Source organism: Symphalangus syndactylus, chromosome 8 (genome assembly GCF_028878055.3).
Source record: "Symphalangus syndactylus isolate Jambi chromosome 8, NHGRI_mSymSyn1-v2.1_pri, whole genome shotgun sequence".
NCBI lineage: Eukaryota > Metazoa > Chordata > Mammalia > Primates > Hylobatidae > Symphalangus > Symphalangus syndactylus.
The window spans coordinates 85,599,547-85,625,075 of record NC_072430.2 but is presented as its reverse complement, the minus strand read 5'-3'; the positions used below and the strand labels follow the sequence as shown (position 1 = coordinate 85,625,075).

The 25,529-nt window shown below is 35.5% G+C and overlaps 1 protein-coding gene across 3 annotated transcripts in view; it reads right to left on the bottom strand.

The window, feature by feature from the left end:
* Nucleotides 1-25,529, bottom strand: part of ITGA4 (integrin subunit alpha 4) — a 434,521-nt gene that overhangs the window by 42,043 nt on the left and 366,949 nt on the right. For 2 of the 3 annotated variants that reach the window (XR_010122378.1, XM_055289905.2), the window contains 11 exons: nucleotides 20,282-20,388; nucleotides 20,060-20,189; nucleotides 16,510-16,577; nucleotides 15,077-15,206; nucleotides 13,657-13,742; nucleotides 12,910-12,972; nucleotides 12,681-12,818; nucleotides 9,336-9,447; nucleotides 2,247-2,341; nucleotides 848-938; nucleotides 239-284 (listed from right to left, as the gene is read on the bottom strand). Coding sequence is in view for 2 of the 3 variants with exons in the window: in XM_055289905.2 (XP_055145880.2) it covers nucleotides 239-284; nucleotides 848-938; nucleotides 2,247-2,341; nucleotides 9,336-9,447; nucleotides 12,681-12,818; nucleotides 12,910-12,972; nucleotides 13,657-13,742; nucleotides 15,077-15,206; nucleotides 16,510-16,577; nucleotides 20,060-20,189; nucleotides 20,282-20,388 (1,066 nt within the window). In the remaining variant the exon portion in view is untranslated. Of the gene's footprint in view, nucleotides 1-238; nucleotides 285-847; nucleotides 939-2,246; nucleotides 2,342-9,335; nucleotides 9,448-12,680; nucleotides 12,819-12,909; nucleotides 12,973-13,656; nucleotides 13,743-15,076; nucleotides 15,207-16,509; nucleotides 16,578-17,550; nucleotides 19,529-20,059; nucleotides 20,190-20,281; nucleotides 20,389-25,529 lie in introns of those variants that run through there. The other variant, XM_055289906.2, reaches the window with a different exon arrangement.

Genomic DNA, 25,529 nt, shown 5'->3' with positions numbered 1-25,529 from the left:
AATTACATATCTGTGCACAGGGCAAAATAACTTTTTATTTAAATGTCTAAAAATATTGGCTTTGATGATTTAATTATGTCTCTGTAAGGTGAAAAAAATACCTCAAATTCAATAATTAAACTTCAGAATACCAAAAGAGCATCATGAGGTCACTACCACTGCTGATTTTAAACACTGCCTCCCATCATTTTACAGTTAAACCAAATTTCCATTAAGCAGTGAAATATATCAATCTTACCTTAGCAACACAGCAGAATCAGACCGAAAAGCACCAACTGCTACATCTGGAGGATCAAAAACAACACAGATTAATGATCATCATTAGTCAAAGAGAATTACTTTTCAGCCATAAATACTTAACTATGCATCACCTTTGACTACCTAAAAACGCTATTTATAGAAAATTAGAGAATATATGCTAACATCTTACGATTCATTCCACTTTTCTCTGAACCTATTCATGTACAACATTCATCCCATTATGATATATCATAAACTTTATGACAAAAACAAGTTTACTAAAACAAAATTCAATTTTTGGACTAGAAACATTCACTCAAATTTCCTTTCTAAATAAAAATTTTGTTTCTTTTCCTCTTCATATATTTGATTTTCATGAATGCTTTCATTTTTTCAAAAACACAGACTATAACATTGAATAACTAGCATTGTTAAGCTGAGGAATTACTTGATCATTTTAGGAATGAATTAAGGAGAACTTTAAAAATGAAGAAAAAATTATCAGTAAGATGAAGTCTTTCATACCAGTTTTATGTACTTCACTACAAAGCAGTATCTATAATAGAGCTCATTCCAATTTATAAATTATGATAAACTAGTTACTCACCTACATAGCCATTATTATCTGCATCAATTTGTCCTGATATAGACTGTCCAAACATACTTAATGATTTGCTGATCTGAAGTCCTTCAATTCTCTGAAAAATAGGAAAGTTGAGTGGGAAGTGGTTTTTGAATACTAATATACCAGAGAAGCAATAATTTAGCTAAATAATGAGCTTTCCCAGGCATGCCTTGGCACATCTACTAACAAAGTTGCATTTTAGTTAAATAAAATACTTCCAAGGGTGACAAATTTTTTCCAGCTTGAAATGAACAGGTGACATTTGTGACTAAAAAAATTTACTTTGCGAGCAAAGGGAAAATTATGCTGTGCAGATTTTCTGAAATAGTCCTGATTCCCTCTCAAGTCTTTTTAGAGATGGGGGTCTCACTATGGCACCTGGGCTGGCCTTGAACTCCTGGGTTCAAGCAGTCTTCCCAGCTCAGCCTCCTGAGTAGCTGAGATTACAGGTGTGTACCACCATGTCTGGCCTCCTTAGGTCTCTTCAGGCTCTGTATTGACTTCCTTGCCCAACATGAATAACTAAATAAGAATTTGTAAAACAAGATGTCTGTAATCACTTAGTGGAGCCTGTGACTGAGGCTTTTGATAAAAGCTGACTTTTTAACAAGAACAACCCTAGCCAGATATGTACTTTCTATTCCACATATCTAATTTCATGTTCACATACAGGTTTATAAATATTAAGCTGATATTCGTAATAAGAAAATTAGTATTTTTTTACTAGACAAATACATTTCTTTTATGTCAATTACAGAGAACTATTTGCTCATTTTTGCCTAATCAAAAATAACTGTGCCAGCTAATATTTCCATGCAAATATCAAGGGAAAAACTTTTCTTCTCTGCATATGAATGTCATTTTTTTTTCTAGGCACTGAAATGCCATGATTTTTCAACATACAAAAGTGAAGTCAGAGTAAGATCCTGAGACATTATTAAAGTGCTATCATCTTACTACTCAACAGTGAAAAAAACCCAGAGAATCATATGTGTGTTTGATCTCCCTGTGCAATCTTCACAAAATATGGGGCTCTAGCCACAAGGCCAAGACACAGTTAATCAAATCCAAATGGGCATATTTTAGAATCATATGGCTATTACCTCAGAATACAATTTAATGAAATACAAAGAGAAATCTTTAACGGGCTATAGACAAGCTAGGGTGGAAATGAACTACAACTCTTATTTATGGAAAAAGGGAGATTGAAGAGTTATTAAATCCCTTAAAATAAGATCATTTGCCACTATAAGTAAACAGTGAAATAAAGTGTTAAGTATTTGAAAGAGAAAATTTAGAAAAATAAGTCCACATAAACCCTGGAAGTTTTAAGGATACGCATTATAACCAATGCTTCTTTGGAAATAGAATAGTATCTTACCTGTGAGAAGGTTGACGAGATCCCATCTGCACGGCCATTGTAAATGTAAATAGCACCTTGCAAGTCATCTTCTTGTGGAGCTCCAATAGCAACATCTATCCAATAATTTAAACAGTGGAAAAAAAAATTCTTGATACAAAGAATGCTCGAAATAGTTCGAAAACTAACCTTACGAACCTTAATTCATATCACATAAGAAAACTCTCTTTTATGAAAAATAAGTCTTCTCAGACAGAAAAAAAGAAAATATGATCATCATCATATATATACAGGATTGCACACAATAGTTTGCACATGGAAGAAAGCAGAGTGGAAGCATCTGAGAGGCAGTGTAACAAAATGATTAGGGCATGGGCTCTACAGCCAGACCACTGGGGTCTGATCCGAGCTCTGCCACTGGGCACTGCCACACTAGGCTGGGCCCATTTCTTAATCTGTGTTTCAATTCCCTCACCTATATAATGGGATCATAATAAAAACCACTCTCAGCATAAAAGGATATAACTTATGTAAAGTGCTTAGAGCAGTGCCTTGCATGTAATAACTTCTCATAATCTATGAATATTTGATCATAAGAATTTTTATTTTGGGAGTCTAGACTTACCTTATTTGCAAAATGACTTTTAAATTAATTCCTATTCCAATGAAAATGATTAAGGTATCTGTTAGAGGTATCTGCACACACAGACACACAGGATTTCAGAAAAAGAATTTGTTCTGTAAAATAATGATTATATCACCTTTCTGTATTATTGATACTTATGTCAGACTATGATACCAAGGGAAAAAAAGATCTGATCAACTAATATAAGAAAATCTGAGTAAATGACATGGTTGCTTAAGTGCTATAAATATATAGCACAAAGGAGAAAAATAATATGCTACAGTTGCAAGAGCATTTCATTATTTTACCAAGTATTGTCTATTTATGCACATATTTATTTATATGCAATGGTTTATTACTTTAATAGAAACCTAAAGTAGTTTGTCTTCATGATATTACTTATTACCATCGAATTGAAAATCATTTTATCAACTATAGTGGTAATTTTTGGCTACTATTTCAATGAGGATAAAAATATCTCTCTGATATATAACTCCATGCTAAACAATGTAAAATTTTAAAAATGCAAAAGCTTTTCTATTTTCAGTTAAAAAGAAATGGTAGACACCTATATTTACTTTGTTTAAACATACTAAGGCTAGCCTCTTTTGACTTGTACAAAGTTTTTCAAACTTTCATATACAAATATGCCCACTCATTTATTCATTCATCGGACAGCTAGTGAGCACCTACTATATTCCAGGCAATTGCCAGGAGCTGGCAAAACAGGGCAGTATCACAAAAAGAAACTCATTGTCTAGCGGGGAGGAATGGCAAGTAAGAATAGACTAATAACACAGCATAATATGAGGAGGAAGTGGTGGAAATTAGGAAAGGTTTCTCATAGAAGATGATGCCCAAGATAAGATTAAAGTATCCATAGGTCATAGACAGGTGAAGAAAAGGGGAAATGCAATTTAGAGACAGGGAAAAGCCTGTGCAAGAGCAGGGAAGCAACAGGCAGCATGGCACATGTGAAGAATGACAATTGGTTTGGAATAACTGGAGTCAGATTTGTGCAGAATATATACATACAGGAAAAGAGGAGCAGGAATGGGAAGGAAGAGAAAGAGGAGGAGGAAGAGAAGAGGGACGTGAGAAGAAGGAGTGGGGAAAAGTATTTTATAGCCATTGAAGGGAAGACAGCAATTTCTTTAATCAGGGCTGGGTTTATACTTCTACCGCTGTGGTTAAATCTCTAGAATTTGCTATATATTGATTCTTCATAACACATGAAGAAAATAACAAGCCTTGATTGTGAAGTGGTTGATGTAATTCTTACAGTATCTCTTATTAGCAAGAGTGATCTAGATTAAGGCAAATATTTAGGAAAAATACAGATGAGCCTTTTCAGCCAAAATATGAAAAAGGCCTAGATAAATTTTTTTCCATACAGAGGACACTTGGGTGTATTCAATCTTTGGCTATCACATATATAGATTCAAACTCTTTCTGGATTACACTTGGATCTGTTATATAATAAAGTTCTAGCTATCATTATTCAAATGAGAAAGATATGTTTTGAAATATATGCAATAAATGTTTTCCAAGCCTATGCAACTTAATTTGGGACATAATATACAGAACGTAGATATTTAATGATTGCTTTTACTTCATATCTGAACATTTTATTTCATTCTTTTAGTATAAATCAAAATTATTAGTACGTCAGCCAACACTTACGTTATGTTTACAATGTAGGCAGTGATAAGGGCTTTGTGCACATTTACCCAAGTAACTCTCACAACCACCATATTAAATAAATACTCTGACTCTAACTTTACAGATGAGGAAACTGAGGCACAGGGTATAACCTGCTGAAGGTGACAGAGCCAGGATATTGTGGAGCTGGGATTTAAACCCTGCAGCCTGGCCCCAGATCCTGTGCTATTCCCATGCTCTATAAACTCATTAACAACAGAGGTCATACCCCCAAATTTCCCTTCCTAATACCGATTCCTGTTCTGTGTCAAAGAGGTTCTCTCTCTCTCACACACACACACACACACACACACACACACACACTATTCAGCCATAAAAAAAAAAAATGAAATCATGTATTCTGCAGCAACAGGGATGGAACTGGTGGGGGATGTCATTATCTTAAGTGAAACAAGCCAGGCATAAAAAGTAAAATAACACATGCTCTTACTCATAAATCAGTGCTTTAAAAATGTGTTCACATGGATGTATAAAGTAGAATTAAAGGAGGAGACCACCCCTCATATTGTCTTGTGCCCAATTTCTGCCTCCAAAGAAAGAAAAAGGAAAAACTAAAAGGCAGAAATGAAATCCACAAGCAGACAGCCCGGCGCCACACCCTGGGCCTGGTAGTTAAATATCGACCCCGACCTAATCGGTTATGTTATCTATGAATTACAGACATTGTATAGAAAAGCACTGTGAAAATCCCTATCCTGTTTTGTTCCAATCTAATTACTGGTGCATGCAGCCCCCAGTCGCATACCCCCTGCTTGCTCAATTGATCACAGCCCTCTCACGTGCACCCCCTTAGACTTGTGAGCCCTTAAAAGGGACAGAATTGCTCACTCGGGGAGCTCGGCTCTTGAGACAGGAGTCTTGACGATGCCCCCGGCCGAATAAACCCCTTCCTTCTTTAACTCGGTGTCTGCGGCTCGTCTTACTACATTTCGATAGACAATGAAGACTCAGAAGGGAAAGAGGTTGTGGGGGGTGGATGATGAGAAATTACTTAATGGGTAAAAATGTATGTTATTTGGATGACGGATACCCACAAGCTCTGACTTGATCACTATGTAATCGATGCATGTAACAAAATTTCACTTGTACCCTATAAACAAATAAAACAGAAGTGCTCACTTAATGATTTGATGATATATCAATATTTCAGGTGCACACAAAATAGTACAGCTTGTAATTTACAAATGTAGAACTTACTATGGTTCTGCTCTAAAAATATTCAAACATATAGTCTAAAAGTAAGATAATAAGGCTCAAGGTGGAAAAAAAACTAAACCGATAAATAGTGGTCTTGTCAAGTCTATTTTACATATGAAATAAAAAATGCGATCTGCTGTTGGTCATGTCAGGTATATTAGTCTGTCTGACCAATTTTTTCATGCTTTTGATGAGTTTTACACTAAACTTTTGCCAAATCAATTGGTCATGTTTTTAGAAAATGGCTTGTGTTGCTTTTCTAAGGACACAGGAAATAGTCTGATTTTTTTTTTCCATTTGAGAACAATTGAAAAGTGATACGACAAATGCCAAGGTAACTTAGGTTTGCTACGCAAAGTACCACAAAAATTTGCATAATAAAAAGACATTAGGTGTGATTTGCATCCAATGTTGGAGTCTCTTTCTACGTAATCCTACACTTCTTGCCATGAACACAAAGTGTCTTTACCCATCCACCCCAGAAGAATAAAATAAGAGAAGATGGGGCAAAGTAATAAAGAAATACATAAAGAAAAATAACTTGTAAATTCCTGCTGCCTCATGCAGGCAGACATGGTGGAATGGAATAAAAGACCTCAGCCAAGAACTAGGACACACTGGCCCTGTTTCCACATCAGCAATGGTCTTGCTAATATATTGAAAATGCCTACTCATGGACAAAATAGAAGATAAAATTAGAACTGGAGGCCGGGTGCAGTGGCTTATGCCTGTAATCCCAGCACTTTGGGAGGCCGAGGCGGGTGGATCACAAGGTCAGGAGATAGAGACCATCCTGGTTAACACAGTGAAACCCTGTCTCTACTAAAAACACAAAAAAATTAGCCAGGTGTGGTGGCAGGTGCCTGTAGTCCAGCTACTTGGGAGGCTGAGGCAGGAGAATGGCGTGAACCCGGGAGTTGGAGCTTGCAGTGAGCCGAGATCATGCCACTGCACTCTGGCCTGGGTGACACAGTGAGACTCTGTCTCAAAAAAAAAAAAAAAAAAAAAAAAAAGAACTGGACCAAGTAGAAAAAGATATATGGCATTATAAACACTCATTGAAGTGTTAATGTAGCCACTAAATGTAAATATGTGGTGAATTATAAATGACATTATAAATAGCACAAAAATATGCAGGAATATTTTTAAAAATCATTTGCATAATAACCTTCCAGACATAAAGGTATTACCTTTAGGAGTGGGGTGGTGAGGGATTTCAGTGAGACAAGAGCTGTGTGAAGCCCAGGGTCTCATATACAAATTGAGAGACTGCACTGTTGCCTCCAAAGTCCTCTTCCTAAGTCTCATCGACAGAACACTCTCTGTCTGTCCTTCACACCACTGGAAAATTACCTGGGCTTTTTCCAGGTACTAGAGTAATTTTGATAAGGGAATTTGCCTATTGCTCATGACAGTTTTACAGCTCTAACTATAACAATAATTCAAATTTGTCATCGATATTTTGATGCCACAAAAATAATTTCTCATGTGTACATACATATATTTTTCACATTCAAAAGAGTAAAAATGGTGAATGGTCTTCTTTAAATGTGCCAATTAAAACAAGACAGAGAAATCACAGACAAAGTGTTTTACTAAACAGTGATTTTGTGTTTTTAAGAATTGGGTTGTCTCATACAACGCACGTGACAAATCAAAATGCATAAACATGGTTTTATCCATAGGTCTTTATTAGGTAGACCCCTTAAACTTGCCACTAAATAAGGCTTATGTTTTCAAGTATTAATTTTATTTTCTACTTGATGGTAGAACTATAAAAAACGGTGCCACTATTTTCTTCATTTTCATTTATTATGGCACATATTCTGTACCTGGTATGGTACATCTGACCCAAAATAAATGTTCAATAAATATCACAGAATTGCTGGTTACTTATGAGATGTAACATCAAGCATAATAAAACTTTATTTTTTAATCAAATCAGGCTTTTAATAAAAAGATAAATAACAATTTCTTATTGCTGTACATTAAAACTGCACACTTCTGAATGGAGAGATCAGTTATCAGTGAATTGGTTTTCTATGACACTGGATGGCTGCATAGGAGCAGCGCTGACCTGAATTTATACAAACTCTCAAGAGATGCGAACTCAGTGTGACGAGTGACGGCAGCAGTGGCTAATACAGGAGCGCAAACCAGGTGTCCTGCCCCCTTTCTAGGAAGGGCATAAAATACAACATGATCCCTCTTACAGCTCCAATTAAACAAAATAATCACAACACCTTCCCTCACCTCTGTCCGGGATAAGGTTATTTATGAAAATGAGCCAGTGCCCAACCTGGGGTCCGGGGGGGGCGGTGTAAGGGAAGTAGGGGGAAGCTAGTGATGGGTGGGGTACAGAGAGGCTCCCCTCCATAAATGTTTTTTAAAAAAATTATGTGTAATCATAATAACCAAAAGTATATACACATATTTTTTTCTTTCAGTTTTTAAATAGTAAACAAAAAGTCCAGAACAGTAATACTTGTATAACAAGTTACTCTATTTTACGTTTAAGAAGGTTCACTGGAAGCATGTATTCAATAACTGACTTTTTGTATAGAATAATGCATTTTATATATTTAAAGTAGATTGTGGTATCTAGGTACAAGAAGACATTAAGGAGATGAGAATTTATAGTACCCCATCACTTTAATCTCTGAGAAAGCTTTAGCATAAAATTACCATATGCTAATTGCCAATGGCCTTATCAAGAAGACAATTATGAACTCTAAAAATAAGTATCAAATACTTATGTGCTGAACTCCAGGAAACTGCACACTCTCCTCTTAAACCTATTCATCATTTTATGCACAGTTTTAACAGACTCAGTTACTTACCACTTAGAACTAGATTGATAAAAGCAAATTTTTAACAGGGAATGCTAGTACATGCAGGGATTTCAACAACAAGACTGACATCCATGGCGATATGCACAGTTACCACACTACCATCTATTCAATTCGTAAAAAACTTCAATATCAGTGGGTAAACAGCCACTGTCCCCAGGCTTCCCAGTGGCCTGCTCAGAATCTCTTCTCGAATTCCCCAGATCCTCCCACAACATAGCTATAGGGAATGCCTGGCAGAGCAGGGGCTTCCAGAACCCTGCTCCAGCTCCGCAGCCAGCCTCTGGTGGCTTTGGTCAGTGTCTTTATTGTACTGCTAGTTAAATACCATGGTCCAATGAGTCTACGATACACATTTCCTGCCCATATTTTATTATTTCTGAAATCAGGATCTTCCTTAACAGAAAAATGGTGGGTGTAACAGCTTAATAGGTAGCTTTTAGGGACACATAAATAATAATGCAGTTTCTAATCAATGGTGCCTTAGAATCACTGAAATAAGGTATTTTGAATATCATCCATTATTAACATAGTAAAGATCAATGGGTGACAATTGAGGAGAAGTCATACATAATACTAAAGAAAAGAAAAAACTTAGCATGCCATTCTGGCTCCATTTTCTATAGGAAGGTAAACAATACAAAACTGTAATCATATTTTCTTCCATAAACCATTTTAAAAGCAGAAATCAAGCACCAAATTGGTAATTTTAATTACCTTCAAAGCCATCATTGTCAATGTCGCCAAGATTAACTATAGATTCCCCAAATCTTGCAGCATATTTGTCACTTCCGACGAGGTTTGTTTCCATTGCATTCATTACTGCTCCCTAGATAGAAAGGGAGAGAAAAGGTGTCATTATAACACTCCCTGACAACTTTACACGATTTACTGTTGTAATTGGATATGGATTTTTTCTAATGTGTCAAACAAGTTGGACAAACTACAGACTGAGCTTTAGTACACACATCTCAGTTCAATTCAATAAATATTTATTGAGTCTGTCAACACCTAATAGTATGATTAGAGCTCAGAGGACATAAAAAATTGTCAAACTCATGATCTCTAGCTTTGAAAATCCAATAAATCATTTTGATAATTCAATTTAGCAAATATTTATTGAGCCTTTACTAAAGACAACACACTGTGCAAAGAGTGAAAAGGTGAAAGGGGGCAAGGCAGTGTGTGTATAAAACACATTCCCTTTCTTCAATAAGCCCACAGTTATAGGAAAGGCTTAACACAAGCATATAAATGACTGAGAAGTAGAAACTCCTTTACAATATCGAGATGCAAAAAAAAAAAAAAAAATCTAATTATAACAGAAGAGATTTCATAAACGAAATGGCATGCCAGGTGGCTATTGAAGGATAAGCATAATTTTGATATACAGAAAAAACTAGCAGCAAAACAAATTCCAAAGAATTTGGCTCTAATGAATGGTATGTATAATGAATGAGACAAAAATGTCAGACTGCAGTCTTATAGTGTAGTGTCTTGATTATCGAGGAAAATTTACTCTTAATTTAGGGAACAATATTAAACACTGAAGGTTTCTGAGTTGAGGAGTGACATGATGGAAGCTGGCCTTTGGAACCAGCAGCAGTGGAGCATAGATTAGTCAACTGATAACTAGAAAGGAGGAAGATGAGTTACTACAATAAGACATTCAATAATGTAATAATTAGCTGTTGCAATAACAGTTACCAGTTCTCTTCGCAAACTTTGATCATGTCAGTCTTTTGTATTAAAAAGAAAAAAAGGCCATGTCCTTTATTCTTCTCAAATCTACTTGGCACTCCTTAAGCATACACACGATCTTTGTCAAGTGTCTTCATTTGTGAATTTTCCAATAGAAAAATTCCGATTTTTGTCTTTCTCAAACACTACTTCGTTTGTAAAAGCTTCTTGACCCAAAGGGAATCACTTATTCCACTTTGTATGTACTTATAACGTGCCATGTCCCATGTCGTAGTCAATTGTTTACTCCCATTGGTGTCTTCACAAGATCCTGAAGTCCTGGGGTCAGCTCTAAGATTATTAGTTCTTTTTATAGTCCTGGTTACATTTCAGATACTCACTAAATGTCATTTATTTTATTTTAAATGAACTAAGATGACTGGGAATCATCTTTATAAATATAATCACTGACACCGAAGCAGTGAATGATTGATTCAAAGGAGTCAGGGATAAAACAGCTTGGCTCCTGGGCAAGTGTCTAAATTAAGGAGCTGAAGGGTGAAAAGGCTCCAGGGAGAACAGACAAGGTATAGACTTAAGACAATGCAATGGCTCTGAAGTTCTGGAAGGAGAGTTTCAATAGGAAGAGGTGATCACTCTTCTTCAAGTATTTCCTAGTCACAGAGAGTGGTGACTGAGAGTTCGCTAGGAACCCCTGAGAGCTATTTTAGTACAAGTAGGTAGAAGCCAGAGTCACTCAAGTATCATTCTTGCTTGAGTTCATTCAAAAACAATTTCACCTACTTGTCTAGGACTCTTCCAAGCCCTGATGAAACCGCGGTAAACAAGACAGACAATCTCTCTCCATAAGGCATCTGTACTACAGTAGAACAGACAATACCAAATCAAATCAATGTAAATAAATGCCACTTAGTGGTTAGTGCCATTTCAGAGAATTGAGAAATGAGAGAGGTCAGATGGAACAAAGGAAGACTAATCTACATCAGAGGATTTAAAAGCTGGAATCAATTATTAAATTAATCCAAGTGTTTCTAAGAGTAGTGCCTCGGGGTAGGCATGAGGGAAGAACAGGAGGGTAGCCAAGTGGGTAGAAGGGTTTATCTGTTTTTTCTTAATGAGATTAAGATTTCAATGGGGGAAAAATGATTCTATATTGCTTTACTTTAGGTATACATGTGGATGTTTAGTCGTAAAGAGGAAAATAAGAGAAATTTGCAGCATGAGGATGTAGCAAGTACAAAGACCACTATTTTTGGAGATAGAAATGGAAGAAAATTATCTGATATCACTATTAATGAGATTTAATGATCACTGTGTAGATAATTTGCTTTTACTCTTAAATGTAGGTTAAATACAGTCTAGGAAATACCAGAGCATAAATAACTTCCCTGCTCTATATTTTAAACTTAGAGAATCTTCCATTTATAAGACTAGATGTTTTCTTTCTTAAATTGTAGAGTTTAGTCTGATGCTTAATATAAGAACTTGCTAAATGCTCTGAAACCATTGACTGAACATAGCTACAAATACTTTCTTGGAACAGAGTCCACTTTGTTGAATCCTGACTGAAAAATGCTATGCCATTAGAAATGAACTGGTCTTCTCACAAGGCCACTCTTGTTTCCAAATCAAAGAACAGGCCAAAAAGATCTCATTAAGACTCTATCAATTTTTAGTTTTGACTTAACGTCAAGAATCTAGGCTGGCAAGATAAGGCCAGAAGTCTTTGAATTATCAAGTGGTCAGTTTCTACCACAAATTATCACTAATAATTTAAAATCGAATCATAGTGATTACCTATTTATACAATTGATATATCCACTGTGGAATAAACTGTGCCAGTTTTATATTCTTCTCAAGAGCATAATATATATGAATTATGAAAATTAATGTTTTAACAAAACACATCTTGTTTCTAATTGTTTTCAAATTAAGAAATTAAAAATACTTAATTCTTCATCTTCTAGTCCTAGTAATATTTTATAATTTATATAAGGACCTTAACTAGAACTATTAAGAAATCTACATTTTGAAGGAGGTATAAAAATTATTCTTTCAAATTAGATTAGTATCAACCTAAAACTGAAAGAAATTTCAGCTACCAGAGTGAACGCATACAAGCTGTGAACAGAGAAACTCCTTGACAAACTATTTCATAGATTGTTCTGGAATATCAAAATGGGAAGCTTTCCCATTCATCATCATATTTCATTTCATTTTTAGAGCATCAGTACAGTATTAGAATTTTAACTTTTGTCAATAAAAGACACCTGAAAACAATCTCAGATCTCTGGAATAAGACCAATTTGAGTTTTGATCATAATTCCATAAATAGCTTCCAGTTGGGGCACTTGGACATACCGAGCCAGAGTTGATGTACACAAACACTCTTCCTTCCTCTCTGATGGTGCTCTGCATGGGTGCTCCCACGAGCAGATCTGAGAAGCCATCTGCATTGAGGTCCACAGCACAGACAGAAGCTCCAAAGTACGATCCAAGCTGTCCCAAAACAAACCAGATCCCCTCGTTAAGAAAAAAGCAGGGTTACTCGCAAAAGCCCACAGAGATACTAAAGGTAGAGACATATTACCTTTTTACCTTTCATTTCATGTAAGATATTTAGTTCTTTTTCATCAATGCTGAATATATATGCCTGTAATTAGGGAAAAAAATTAGAAAAGTTTTTAGGAATAACATATATTTGTTAAAACTCCACTCATTTCTGTTTGATCAAAACATGAATTTTTACAACTTGCAGTTAATTGCTCAAATATAAAAATAAATCCTTTTAAGAGTGACACAAAAGGGCTTGGGATCCACTGTTACATTAATATGCCTTACTTGCAAAAGTATTTTCTCAGGAATTATCTTATTGATCCTATAGAGGGGGCACAGGAAGTGTTGTTTGCCTCACTTTTCAAAAGTAAGGCTCAGAAAAGCTGAGTGACCAATGTTCACATAGCAACACAGCAAAAACTAAAACCAGAGATAATATTTCCTTCTTTCTAGTCTTACTACAAAATACGTAGTTACCTCAACTTCTTTTCAGCTGTGAAACTGTTCACCATATACTCCCTGGACATTTTTAGATAGGTCTATCTTATAATTTTCTTAAAGGAAACAAAGTCTCATTTGACTTTTGTAATTTTTCAGAAAGTTTTTGCTAAATTTCTTCTAAAACCATAACATCTTTCACCAATTCTACTAAATGTAATAACCTGTTCATCATTTCTAATCTTTCTTTCCTTACAACGTTTGCAGTTTCTCCTTTAATATCTTATTCATGCAATGTATTTGAACCTTTGTGAAGAAATAAATATAAAAATGTAATTCTTACTTTACCAATCTGCTCATGTTGAGGAGCTCCTCCGACTACTTCGGTAGTGTGCTGACTCCGAAAATGACCAGCTCCAACTGAGTATCCTTTAAGAAGAGGGAGAAAGTATGACAGTCCTGGGTAAAGTACATCATATGGTAATATGGATAAAATAGATCATAAAATTAAATGATACTGAATTCAAAATGACTACATTAAGCAGTTAAGAATATTTAGCATAGAGATACTCAAAATTGGTCATTCATTATGTTTTATGCAATTCTGATATGTGTTACAAAACCGCAGTCATACGGTTTGTATTTCCGAGTCCTAGAAATTGAAAATAGCATCTTTACCTCTGGTGCAGTATAATCAGTTTCCAGGATTACAACAGACATATTTTAGAGTATATTAAATATAAAATCTCAATTGGAAATGAAAACTTTAAACTTTAAATAAAAATCCTGCTAAAGTTCAACTTTTTTTGCTACCAAATCTTTCTTTTGTGATGACTTTTTGATGACAAAAAATGTTTGTATTTTATGTGATAAAAGGCATATCAAGTTATATTTCTTGAACTATTTCAAAGTATCCTTTAATCATAAACAAGAAAACATTGAATTGTAACAAATTCTTCTACTTGAAATTTCTTCTGTTTGAGTAGAAAGAAAGAGTGCTTGTTTTATAATTATTTCTGAGTGTAAGATGCTCACATTTCACACACATACAGTTTAAACAAACCTGGATTTTCTGAAAATCTACAGGAAAAGCATTCATTTTCTTGTAATGGACATTAATGCCAGAAAACTTTGCATTTCTGTTGAAATACAGATGATAAAGTATCCTACTATTGACTTATGAGATGACAGTGAGGAGGAGGAAGATGATAAAAATAGTTAAGCTCTGGAAAATATTCTAAGAACTTATGAGGTGAAGGTCAGTGAGCTGTTTTTAGACCCATATGCTTCATGGAGCCCCTCATCCGGAATGTGGTGGACAGTACCACTGGCTTTCAGTTGGTGCTTAAGGAAACTATACTTACTTACACAGATGTTTAAATGAGTTAATTCATGTAAAGTTCTCACAAAAAGTTCCTGAGATATGGGAGGCACTCAACAGAAACAACCTGTATAATCAGTTGACTACATAGAGATACAAACTTACTAGTGTCTCCTAAAGTGAACTACAAAGAGTAAACTAAACTAGGAGTTCTATTAAGAATTATATATTGATGATTTTAGTCACATGTGTAAATGTAAAATATTGAGTTCACTAAAGTTTCATAAATCCTATCCTTAAGAGACAGTTTCTGAACTGCCTAATTATTACTGTAATTATACTGGCCATTTAGATCTTTGGAAAATACATTTTCCTTATTTATAATTACAGTACTAGTATTTGTAAGGCAGAGATCATTGAAGTTTGTCAATTTTTATAGTACCTAAATAACTTCCAAATTTTACTTGATTTTGTTTGTCTAAAAAAGCCTTGTATTTATTTGTAGTTATATTGTAGACAAAAAGAGAGCCAGTCCAATAAGATGATCCTGGGGCTCCCATCACAATTAAATCCTGTAAGAAAAAAAAAAAAAAACTATTATTATTTAAAGTTCAATCTCACCACCCCAAACCTCCTCTAGATACACGATAGTGAAGAGAACATACTTTTATAATAAAAAATTCCCAAAGTAGGAATATTCCGTGAAGTTAAAACATACTAGGAAAAAAAAAAAAAGCCAGAGAAGTTGGCTAATGGATTTCTAAAAGTGAAATCTCAGAGAAGAAACTCTGAAACTCTCATTTAATGCGTTTATCAGTGGATTTCAAAAGTTGAAGGGAGAAGTACTGAATGCTAGAGTAAGCTTTTGGGAGAAAGGCAATGCGGTTCCTATTAAAGAAAATCATATGTGGGTAATTCACTAGTGCTAATTATGGAGACAATCATGTGTTGCCAAAGAATACAAAGTAGACTTAATTTATTTCTATTTGCAAAGAACCACTGACTAATTTTTCTAATAATGTTAGCTTAGGGAAAAAAAGTCCAATGGAATGTGGGGCATATTTTGTTATACAGAGGAATTTAGGAGAAGAAGATTGGAATGAGCATGCCCTTGCCTGGTATAGTATGAACACTCGCAGCAATTAAATATCTTTAGCATATTTCTATACTCCTAAACAATCCTAAACTTAAAAAAAGTCAACTTAAACTGAAGAAAGCATCTTCTTTGTAAGCATTTTAATATAACTGTTAATATTTGCAGACACTGTCAACCCCAAACTTGATATAGCGCCTGATCTTCATGGAGTCAAAAAACATTACTGAATTCATAGTGTGTTTTTAAGAAAAACTGAGAGATTTGGGGTTGAGTAGAACTGTGCCCTTTCATACATATCCTAGAATGTTAGAAAGAGAGTAAGAAATCTTGGGAATATTGTCTATCTGATTTAAGGGGATATTAAGTTCTTAAATTTCCCAATTACCATAATTTTAATGAAAAATATAGACTGATATGCTTCCTTTGCCCCTCAACTAGAAATTTAAAATAACATACTTGGGTTGATATTTTCAATACCTAAGCTAACAAGACAATTAACTGTAGCTACTTTTGATTTTCATTAGATTCTTGATGAAAGAAATATTCTTCAGTATAGATTTTAGTTCATCTTATGTAGTATAGCCATCTAAATATTGATATTTTATTGAAATATATGTGGAATTTTGAGTGGCAAAAATTAAGCTGTAATACTCAAATTTAAGAGACATGATGAAGATGTTGCACAATTTTTACTTTACAACATATCAGTCTTCCAAACCATGAGAAGAATTAAGACTCTATATGTAAACATTTATAGTAGCTATTTTTTGAGCAATTACCTTTGTGTAAAAACTAGATATTCCAGCTTGACATGATGCAAAATTTTCTCCAAATTTTTTCACATAATCTAAAATGAAATATTAAAACAACTCAGAATTTTATATTAAAATAAAGATATAATCTCCATAATTTGTTTCTTGAATAAATCCTTACAAAAACATCCTTTAAGGTCTATAGTTTGTACTTTTTAAAAATAAAAACCAGCAACCTTGATATAACAAATCCCTTCCATATTAATATTCAAAATATCCCTATGAAATGGCAATAAAAATATCTCCCTCTGCTTCTTCTTCATAGGAAGCACACACAGCATATACTAAAAAAATTTTTGTCAAATAAGACAGAGGTAGGATTTGTGATTTTGAGTCCATGTTTTCTTTTTACTGTATATATTTAAGGTGTATAACATCAGGCTTGATATACGTGTATATATAGTGAAACAGTTACTACACTTAACATACATACCTCCTCACAGTCATCTTTTTTGTGCATTTAGAGTGAAATCTACTCTCTTGGCAAATTTCCAGTGCACAATTATTAACTCCAGTCCTCATGCTGTACATTAGATCTCTAGACTTATTCATCCTACACAAATGCAGCTTTGTACACTTTCACCAACATCTCCCCATTCCTAACCCTCTCTCTGCTCACCCTCTTCTCTATATATTTGACTGTTTTACATTCCACAGATAGGTGAGATCATACGATATTTGTCTTTCTGGGCCTAGCTTATTTCACTTAAAATAATGTCCTTCAGGGTCATCCATGTTGTCACAAAAGTCAGGATTTCCTTTTTTAAAGGCTGAATAATACTCCATTGTTTATGTTTAGGTATATATGTGTGTGTGTATGTATATATATACCTCACACAATTCCTTATCCATTCATTCATCTGTCAATGGACACTAAGGTTGTTTCTGTAACTTGGCTATTGTGAATGCTGCTGCAGTGAACATAAAAACACAGATCTCTTTATGTGGTACTGATTTCATTTCCTTTGGATATATACCCAGAAGAGGGATTGCTAGACCATATGGTAGTTTTATTTTTAATTTGAGTAACTTCTCTGTTTTCTATAATGGCTGTACCAATTTACATTCCCGCCAACAGCGTGCAAGGGTTCCCTTTTCTTCACACCTTCGCCAACACTTGTTATCTCTTGCCTTTTTGATAATGACAATTCTAATAGGTGTGAAGTGATATTTCATCGTGGTTTGTAATTTGCATTTCCTTGATGATTGGTGATGCTGAGCACCTTTTCATCTGCTTATTGGCCATTTTGATGCCTTCTTTGGAAAGAAAGCCATTTGGTCTCTTGACTAGTTTTTAATCAGTTATTTGGTTTTTTGCTATTGAGTTGGTGAGATCCTTATATATTTTAAATATATAGGACTTATGCGATTATTATTTCCCATTCTGCAGACTGTCCACTCTGTTGATTATCTCCTTTGCTATGCAGGAGCTTTCTAATATAGTCTCATTTGTTTATTTTTGCTTTTGTTGTCTGAGCTTTTGGTGTAATTTCTAAAAACTCATTGCCTAGACTAATGTCAAGTAGCTTTTCTCTTATGTTTTCCACTAGAAGTTTTATGGTTTCAGGTATTTGTGTTTAAGTCTTTAATCCATTTTAGTTGACTTTGGTATATTTGCTAAGATAAGGGTTCAATTTTATTCTTTTGCATGCGGATAGCCAATTTTCCCAAAGGCATTTTTAAAAAAACTTTCAGGTTCAGAGTTCATGTGCAAGTTTGTTGCATAGACAAATTGTGTGTTGTGGGGGTTTGATATACAGATTATTTCCCCATGCAGGTAATAAGCATAGTACCCGATAGGTAGTTTTTCAATCCTCTCTCTCCTCCCACCCTCTACCACCAGGTAGGCCCCAGTGTTTGTGCCTACTTTGTGTCCCTTGTGTCCATATGTACCAATGTTTAGCTCCCACTTATAAGTGAGAACATGTGGTATTTGGTTTTCCGTTCCTGTGTTAGTTCGCTTAGGTTATTGGCCTCCAGCACCATCTAAGTTGCTGCAAAGGACATTATCTTGTTATTTTTTATGGCTGTGTAGTATTCTACAGTGTGTATGTATCACATTTTCTTTATCCAATCCAACACTGATGTGCATTTAGGTTGATTCCATGTCTTTGCTACTGCTAACACCATTTAATGAAGAGAGTATCCTTTCTTAGATTTTGCCCAACTGAAAATATAGACTGAATCAAGATCTGCATGGACATAAAGGTCTATTATTACAAAGCCCCATGAATGAATGCTTTTGGAACTTACTAAGGGGGAAAAGCTTTACTTCTTCCAAAAAATGATAAAAGTAAACTTCTATGAAAATAATAATTGGAACCACAGCTTCCTTTTGGCTTTGCTAAGCAGAAAACTTAAATAAATTGGTAAGTCATTTATAATGACCATTTCCAGTCAGGAGTTTTCATCCCTTTAAAAAAATATATATCTTACCTGATCCTGCAGTTTACAATTACAGACGTGTTAGGTTTATGGCATCTTGAGATTTTTGTAGTATGTGGCTAGGTATATCTGAGAAAAACTAAAAACTCTACTATGAAAATATTTTAAAGATAAACCAAAAACTATTAGGAAAAGAAGATAGCAAATATACAGAAACCAAGACTGAGTTTTATTGCAACTGAGGATCAATATTCACTTTTTTATCTAAAGGCAAAATAGGAATATATGTAATATAAGCTGCTCTGTGATGTCACATTCCAGGGAAGAAAGACCCAAGTCTTATTAGCATCAATAATTGAACTCAAATACTTGGCCAAAGTATTGTCAACCAATAAAATTTTTCTTTGGGTGCCGAGGGATTTTTTTTGAGAGTGAGGGTGGTTAGAAAATTAGAAATTTGCGTTCATATGTTTCTTAGCTTCCTAAAGACACATTGTTGGATTTTAGTTTTGCTGCACATATCCTCTGAAATGCTTTTTTGACATTCACCCCTATTCTGCTCACTTCTGTTATGTCCTAGCTCTGTACTTGCTGATGCTACCTATAGCATAGAGTTACCATGAGAAAAATGTTTCCAACTCAAGACACCAATCTCTTGCTGCTTGAACGAAAATATGTAAATTAGAAAAAGAGATAGTGAGTGCGAATGAAAGATTTGCTTACACTGATTATTCTTCCTGATTACTCCTGGAAGCTAAAGGTAAAACAGGAAACCTAAAGTCTTTCTTTTTAATCAGACTTCCAATATAATTTCACAATTTAAATGTCCTATATTTGCTGGGTACTAGTCTCACTTATACCAAATTGAAAGTAAATTTAATGCAAAAGTGGGTAGTTAACCAGCTAGATTTCAGAGTTATTCAAATTGTAGAATTTTTATAGCACAAAGTACATTTATGAAAAATAATGCTATTGCAATTGGGTAAAGAAAGAAATTGAGCAGCTAAAAAGAACATAATTACTTAGAAGATCTCCCTCTCCTCTGAACATCTAAACTTTAACATAAGTTTAAAACACTAAAAGGTATTCACTTACTTATCTTTATCTAATTCATATCAAAATCGTGCCTTACCTTGATAACACGGAGCTATTCTTTTACTCAGTTCTGTTCGTAAATCAGGGGGCATTCCATAGCAACCACCAGTGGGGAGCTTATTTTCATTCTTTATGTAAAATATATTTTTCCATCTATGCCCACAAGTCTGAATAAAATAAAAGTAGACCAAATGATGTGAAAGCTGCACCCAGGATAGCTGATTTCACGATGGATCAGTGGACCAGTTCCAATACCTACCACGATGGATCCATTTTCTCCTGGCTGTCTGGAAAGTGTGACCCCCAACCACTGATTGTCTCTCTCTTCCAAACAAGTCTTTCCACAAGGTTCTCCATTAGGGCTACCTATAGCATGTGAAAACAATTTTATCAGTTGTATTGAAAACATTCTACAAAAGAAGAGAAAACTGTGCACTCATCCCCAGTATTTTTCTGTTAACTACTCTATCTTATATTCAGTGCACAATGTGAGGATAAATGTGAATTACTCTGTGCCAACATAATTATTCTCTAATACAAGGTGACTTTTGTTGTAGAAATGACCTCTGACTGGTAGCACCATGAAGAGATAGACTCATTCATATAAGAGATAGCTAACAGAACTAGGAGTGGGGAAAACCACTTAATGCTAATACCAGGTTGTGCAACTACAACTGCTGTGTCTAACGTTTGGAAAAGAATTAGCCATTTATCTAACAACGTAAGCAGTATTATCAGAGCACTTTTAAAAATGTTCTTCTACTGAGATATTAAGAATAGAAAGACTATAATACATCCTCAGCAATTAAGGTACAATTTATTGGAGCTGGAAGGTGATGATTAAGCGTGCAGAAAGTGGAACATACAATTAGCATACCAACAATGCCTTGCGTTTACAAGAAACTGCCCTATGTTTACATTTATTGGAATATGACTCATGTTTTCAACAGAGATAAAAGTGATTTGGAAACCAGATTATCTCAGTAGTAAATAAAAAACTTTAATACATACTTTGGCAAATGCATGAATAGCCAAACATAAATAAAATACTCATGTACTAGATAGTACTTCCATACTATATAAGAAGAGGTCTTCACAGTTATCTTTTTTTTCTTTTGTTAGAAAAAATTATTTGTGTTATAGCTGGGTTCCTATTAAAATCCTATGTTAAGTAATTTCAAATAAGTTACTTTAGGGGAGAGTAAGATGCAGTATCCTAAGATTCTTTTTGCTGTCTTTATTTTCACCCTCTTCAGTTGGCATATGACAATTCTATTGCATCTGTTCTTAATTCCTGGCAAATACATTAGCATCAATTTGATTGGATAAGGATGTGGAACTTGGGTTTGTTAATTTTGAACACTGGTCACTAGGTACCAAGTTTTCATGAATTTATGGTGATCATTCTCTATATCATTGGCACTTTGTCTCCTCCTATAATGTTGACCCCTAAATGTAGTTTCCTGGGCAAACTCAGAACACTTACAGAGATACAGACTAACATTTTTATTTTTATTTTTGTGGTACCAATGGGGATCTCACTATGTTACCCATACTGGTCTTGAACTCTTGCCTCAAGTGATCCTCTTGCTTTGACCTCCCAAAGTGCTGGGATTACCAGCATAAGCCACCACGCCTGGTAAGGCTAATATTTGAGAAGTGAAATTATTTGCACTAAGTCTCCTGGGTAGGAGAGATTTTGTTTAAGGAGTGTGGGAAGATGTTTGTTTATACTTTTGTTTTCTAAAATGTCATTCAGGAAAAACAACCTTTAATCACAACTGAAGTGAAGAAAATGTTTGAGCCCCTCCTCTGGAGATTCTGCTCCAGCAGGTCCAGGTGAGGCCCTGATTACCCTAGATCAGTGGTTCCCAATCTTTTTGGCACCAAGGACTGGTTTCGTGAAGACAATTTTTCCATGGGCAGTGGTGAGGGTTGGAGTGAAACTGTTCCACCTCAGATCATCTGGCATTAGGTTCTCCTAAGGAAAGCACAACCTAGATCCCACGGCTGTGCAGTTCGCAATAGGGTTTGCACTCCTACGAGCATCTAATGCCACCACTGATCTGACAGAGGCAAAGCTCAGGCGGGAATGCTCACTGGTCCACCGCTCACCTCCTGCTGTGCGGCCCAGTTCCTACCAGGCCACGGGCCAGTACCCATCCACAGCCCAGGGATTGGGGACCCCTGCCCTAAGTGGTTCTCATGGTCAGGAACACTGTTACTGTGAAATGCAGAGAATGTTTTTCTGGACAGCATACACATAGAATAAATGACAACTCCCACTAACTGGTAATGGCTTCCTGGAGAACTAGACTGAAGGGAGGAGGACTAAGACTACGTCTGGACAAAGAATGCTGGGGTTGATTGGCAATGGTTGTTATTAGAATTAGAAAGGAGTCTTGCTGTGGCCCAAACCTTGGTAAAGAACGGTCCAGGTGGACACATAAGGTCTCCGTGTTAAATTGAGAAAGGAAGGGATGAAGAGAGAAATGACACGAAAAGAGAAGGGGAAAACAGAGGGAAGATGGTAGGAGAAAAAAAAAATTGTGTGTGGGAGATAGGTAAGGTCTAAAATAGGGAGTTGTTATTGTGGCTACCTGATGCCAAACCAACAAAATTTAAAGTAAAAGAGAATGACAAAAAAGGCATCTTAATTTTCATTATAATAACATTTTCAGTTTTCACTAAAATCAATTGTTTACTGTCAAAAATAGATAACAAATGGTAGATTCAGTCTACATGAAGTTCCTGTTATTTACTACAATAGCCATGTTAATAAGTTCCCTCTGAAAATACTAAAATTTTTATGAAGTTATAGTCAACACTCAGTTAAGACAATCGAGCAAGAGGAAAAAATCAAGGACAGGAGAGGATGGGGGTCACAAATAACATGGCATGTATAATAGACACTTTCATTACGATTACATCCAATATTTAGAAACAAATCCATTATTTTAGAGAGAGCCACCCAGAAGATTCAAAAGACAATAGTTTAGAACCACAAAGTACCGTGTAAATAGCTTAATGAAAATGGCCAAAAATTATGTGCAAAAATAGTGTATTGTTACCGGTTTCTTAGCTGAACTGTTTTGTAAATTTCTAAGTGAAGACTAGACAAAGTCTTGCATTATGAACTGTTATCTATTTAATATTCTGCATTGCCTCCTCCTTGTTTTAGTTTTAGCTCCATCAGGTAACATCACAATGTCATCACTGCCCAGGCTCACACTGAGGTTTACACACACCACAAACTACTCACTTTCCCACTTACTAACATCACTTCCCTGAAACTTCTTTCTCTCCACATGAGTGCCTCTCAGCCTCTCTGGGAAAAGGACCACTAAATCATTAGGCTATTTTAAGATGTGTCCCATGTAGTCTCACCGAAGTCCTGGGACTTTATTTCCAGTGTGGCTCATGCCCTTCCCTTCTTCTTATTCTAGGTTAAAAAGAATGATTCTTAGAAACAGGAGAACAATTAGCCCTCCAGAAGCCACAAGAAAGAGATGTTTACCTAAGAATAAATGTAGGAAGAGCTTTCCCAGGAAGCCAGTGATGTGGTTCATTCACCCGTGAGCAGAAGATATTTCAAACAGAAAAACATATGGCCGGTGTGTAAGTGGGAAATCGGTGGGGTGGGGGTCAAAATGCCACTAGATGTAATCTCATATCTGTTACAATGTGATTCCAAAAAATAGTTGCCTTCTAATATATAGATAAAATTTCTGATTAATGTTCAAATATCTCCTATACAGTTGTTAGTTAATCCACTCTTAGATACTGACAGATGACTCTCAACATCAGCACTCAAGGGTTCTTAGACACACAGGATGCGATCACTCAGAGGAAATTGTAGTGAAATTGATTAATATCTTGTAGGAAGAAGTATTTTCATTTTTGTTAGGGTTAACTACATTTATTTATTTACAATGTTTCTGGCCTACTTCCAAGGCTTAGTAAATAGTGACCTCATTTATCTTGCAGGAATATATCTTTGTCATAATCCCACCCCTGACAAACAGCCCAGAAATGGGTGCTGAAATGGAAAGGTCAGTAAACAAAAAACAATTCGAAGCTTCTATTATGGCTTGACTAAGCATCTTCTATTTATTTTATATATTTTAATTCAAAACGTGTGTAAAAAGAATGAATGCACAGCCAGAAAGTTCATGAAAATAGTCATGAAACAATCATTCTTCCACAGAAGAAAAACCAATCTTAATAAGTGAGCAAATACATATACTACATTTGGATATATTTCCCCTTTTCACTTCTTAACACTGCTTTTACCATAGAGACAGCCCCCAACAGCAATGATAATATTGAGGTAACTTTCAAGTACTGGTTACAGGCTAGAATCTGTTCAGAGAACATCCTGTAATTCCCCCTAGTGTTCTGGGTTTTTTCTTAATTTCTGGGACTTTTTATCTTTTTAATTTTTAGAGAGATAGGATCTCACTCTGTCTTCTAGGCTACAGTGCAGTGGCATGATCATAGCTCATTGCAGCCTCAAACTCCTGGGCTCATGTAATCCTCCCACTTCAGCCTCCTATGTAGCTGGGGATATAGGTGCCTACCACCATGCCCAGCTTCTCTTTTCTTTTGTTGTGCCTGTGGAATCTTAGCAGAAGAGGTAAGATCTCTACATGATCAGCTTGTGATCATGGCCTTCTCCAAAGCTTTTCTCCCTTAACCTGTGTGATCCTGAGTCCACTCCTTTTCCGCTCAGTACTCAGCCTTGACTGGACATTAGAATCAACTGAAGGGAGTTTGAAACCGGTACCTCCACCTGGGCCCCACTCTTAGAGGCTCAGACTTGACATGTCTGGGTTAAGAACCAGACATAAGAATTTTTTTGAAGCCCCCCAGGTAGTTGTAGCGTACGGTTGGGCTTGTGAACAATAGCTCTACAATGTAGCTCAGGGGTGTCCAATATTTTGGCTTCCCTGGGCCATACTGGAAGAATTGTTTTGGGCCATACATAAAGTACACTAACACTAACGATAACTGATGAGCTAAAAAAAAAAATTGCAAGAAAATCTCGTATTTTTTTTTTCTCTTTGACATATTGATTTTATTTTCTTTGGATATAGACCTTCAGTGAGATTGCTGAATCATATAATAGTTCTATTTTTAAATTTTTGAGGAATCTCCATACTATTTTCCATTACAGTTGTACTTACTTTGCCATCAACAGTGGGCAGGGGTTCCCCATTTTTCCACATCCTTGCCAACATTTATCTTTTATCTTTTTTATTATTATACTTTAAGTTCCAGGGTACATGTGCACAATGTGCAGGTTTGTTACATATGTATACATGTGCCATGTTGGTGTGCTGTACCCATTAAGTCGTCATTTACATTAGGTATATCTCCTAATGCTATCCCTCCCCCATCCCCCCACCCCACGACAGGCCCCGGTGGATGATGTTCCCCTTCCTGTGTCCGAGTGTTCTCATTGTTCAGTTCCCACCTGTGAGTGAGAACACGTGGTGTTTGGTTTT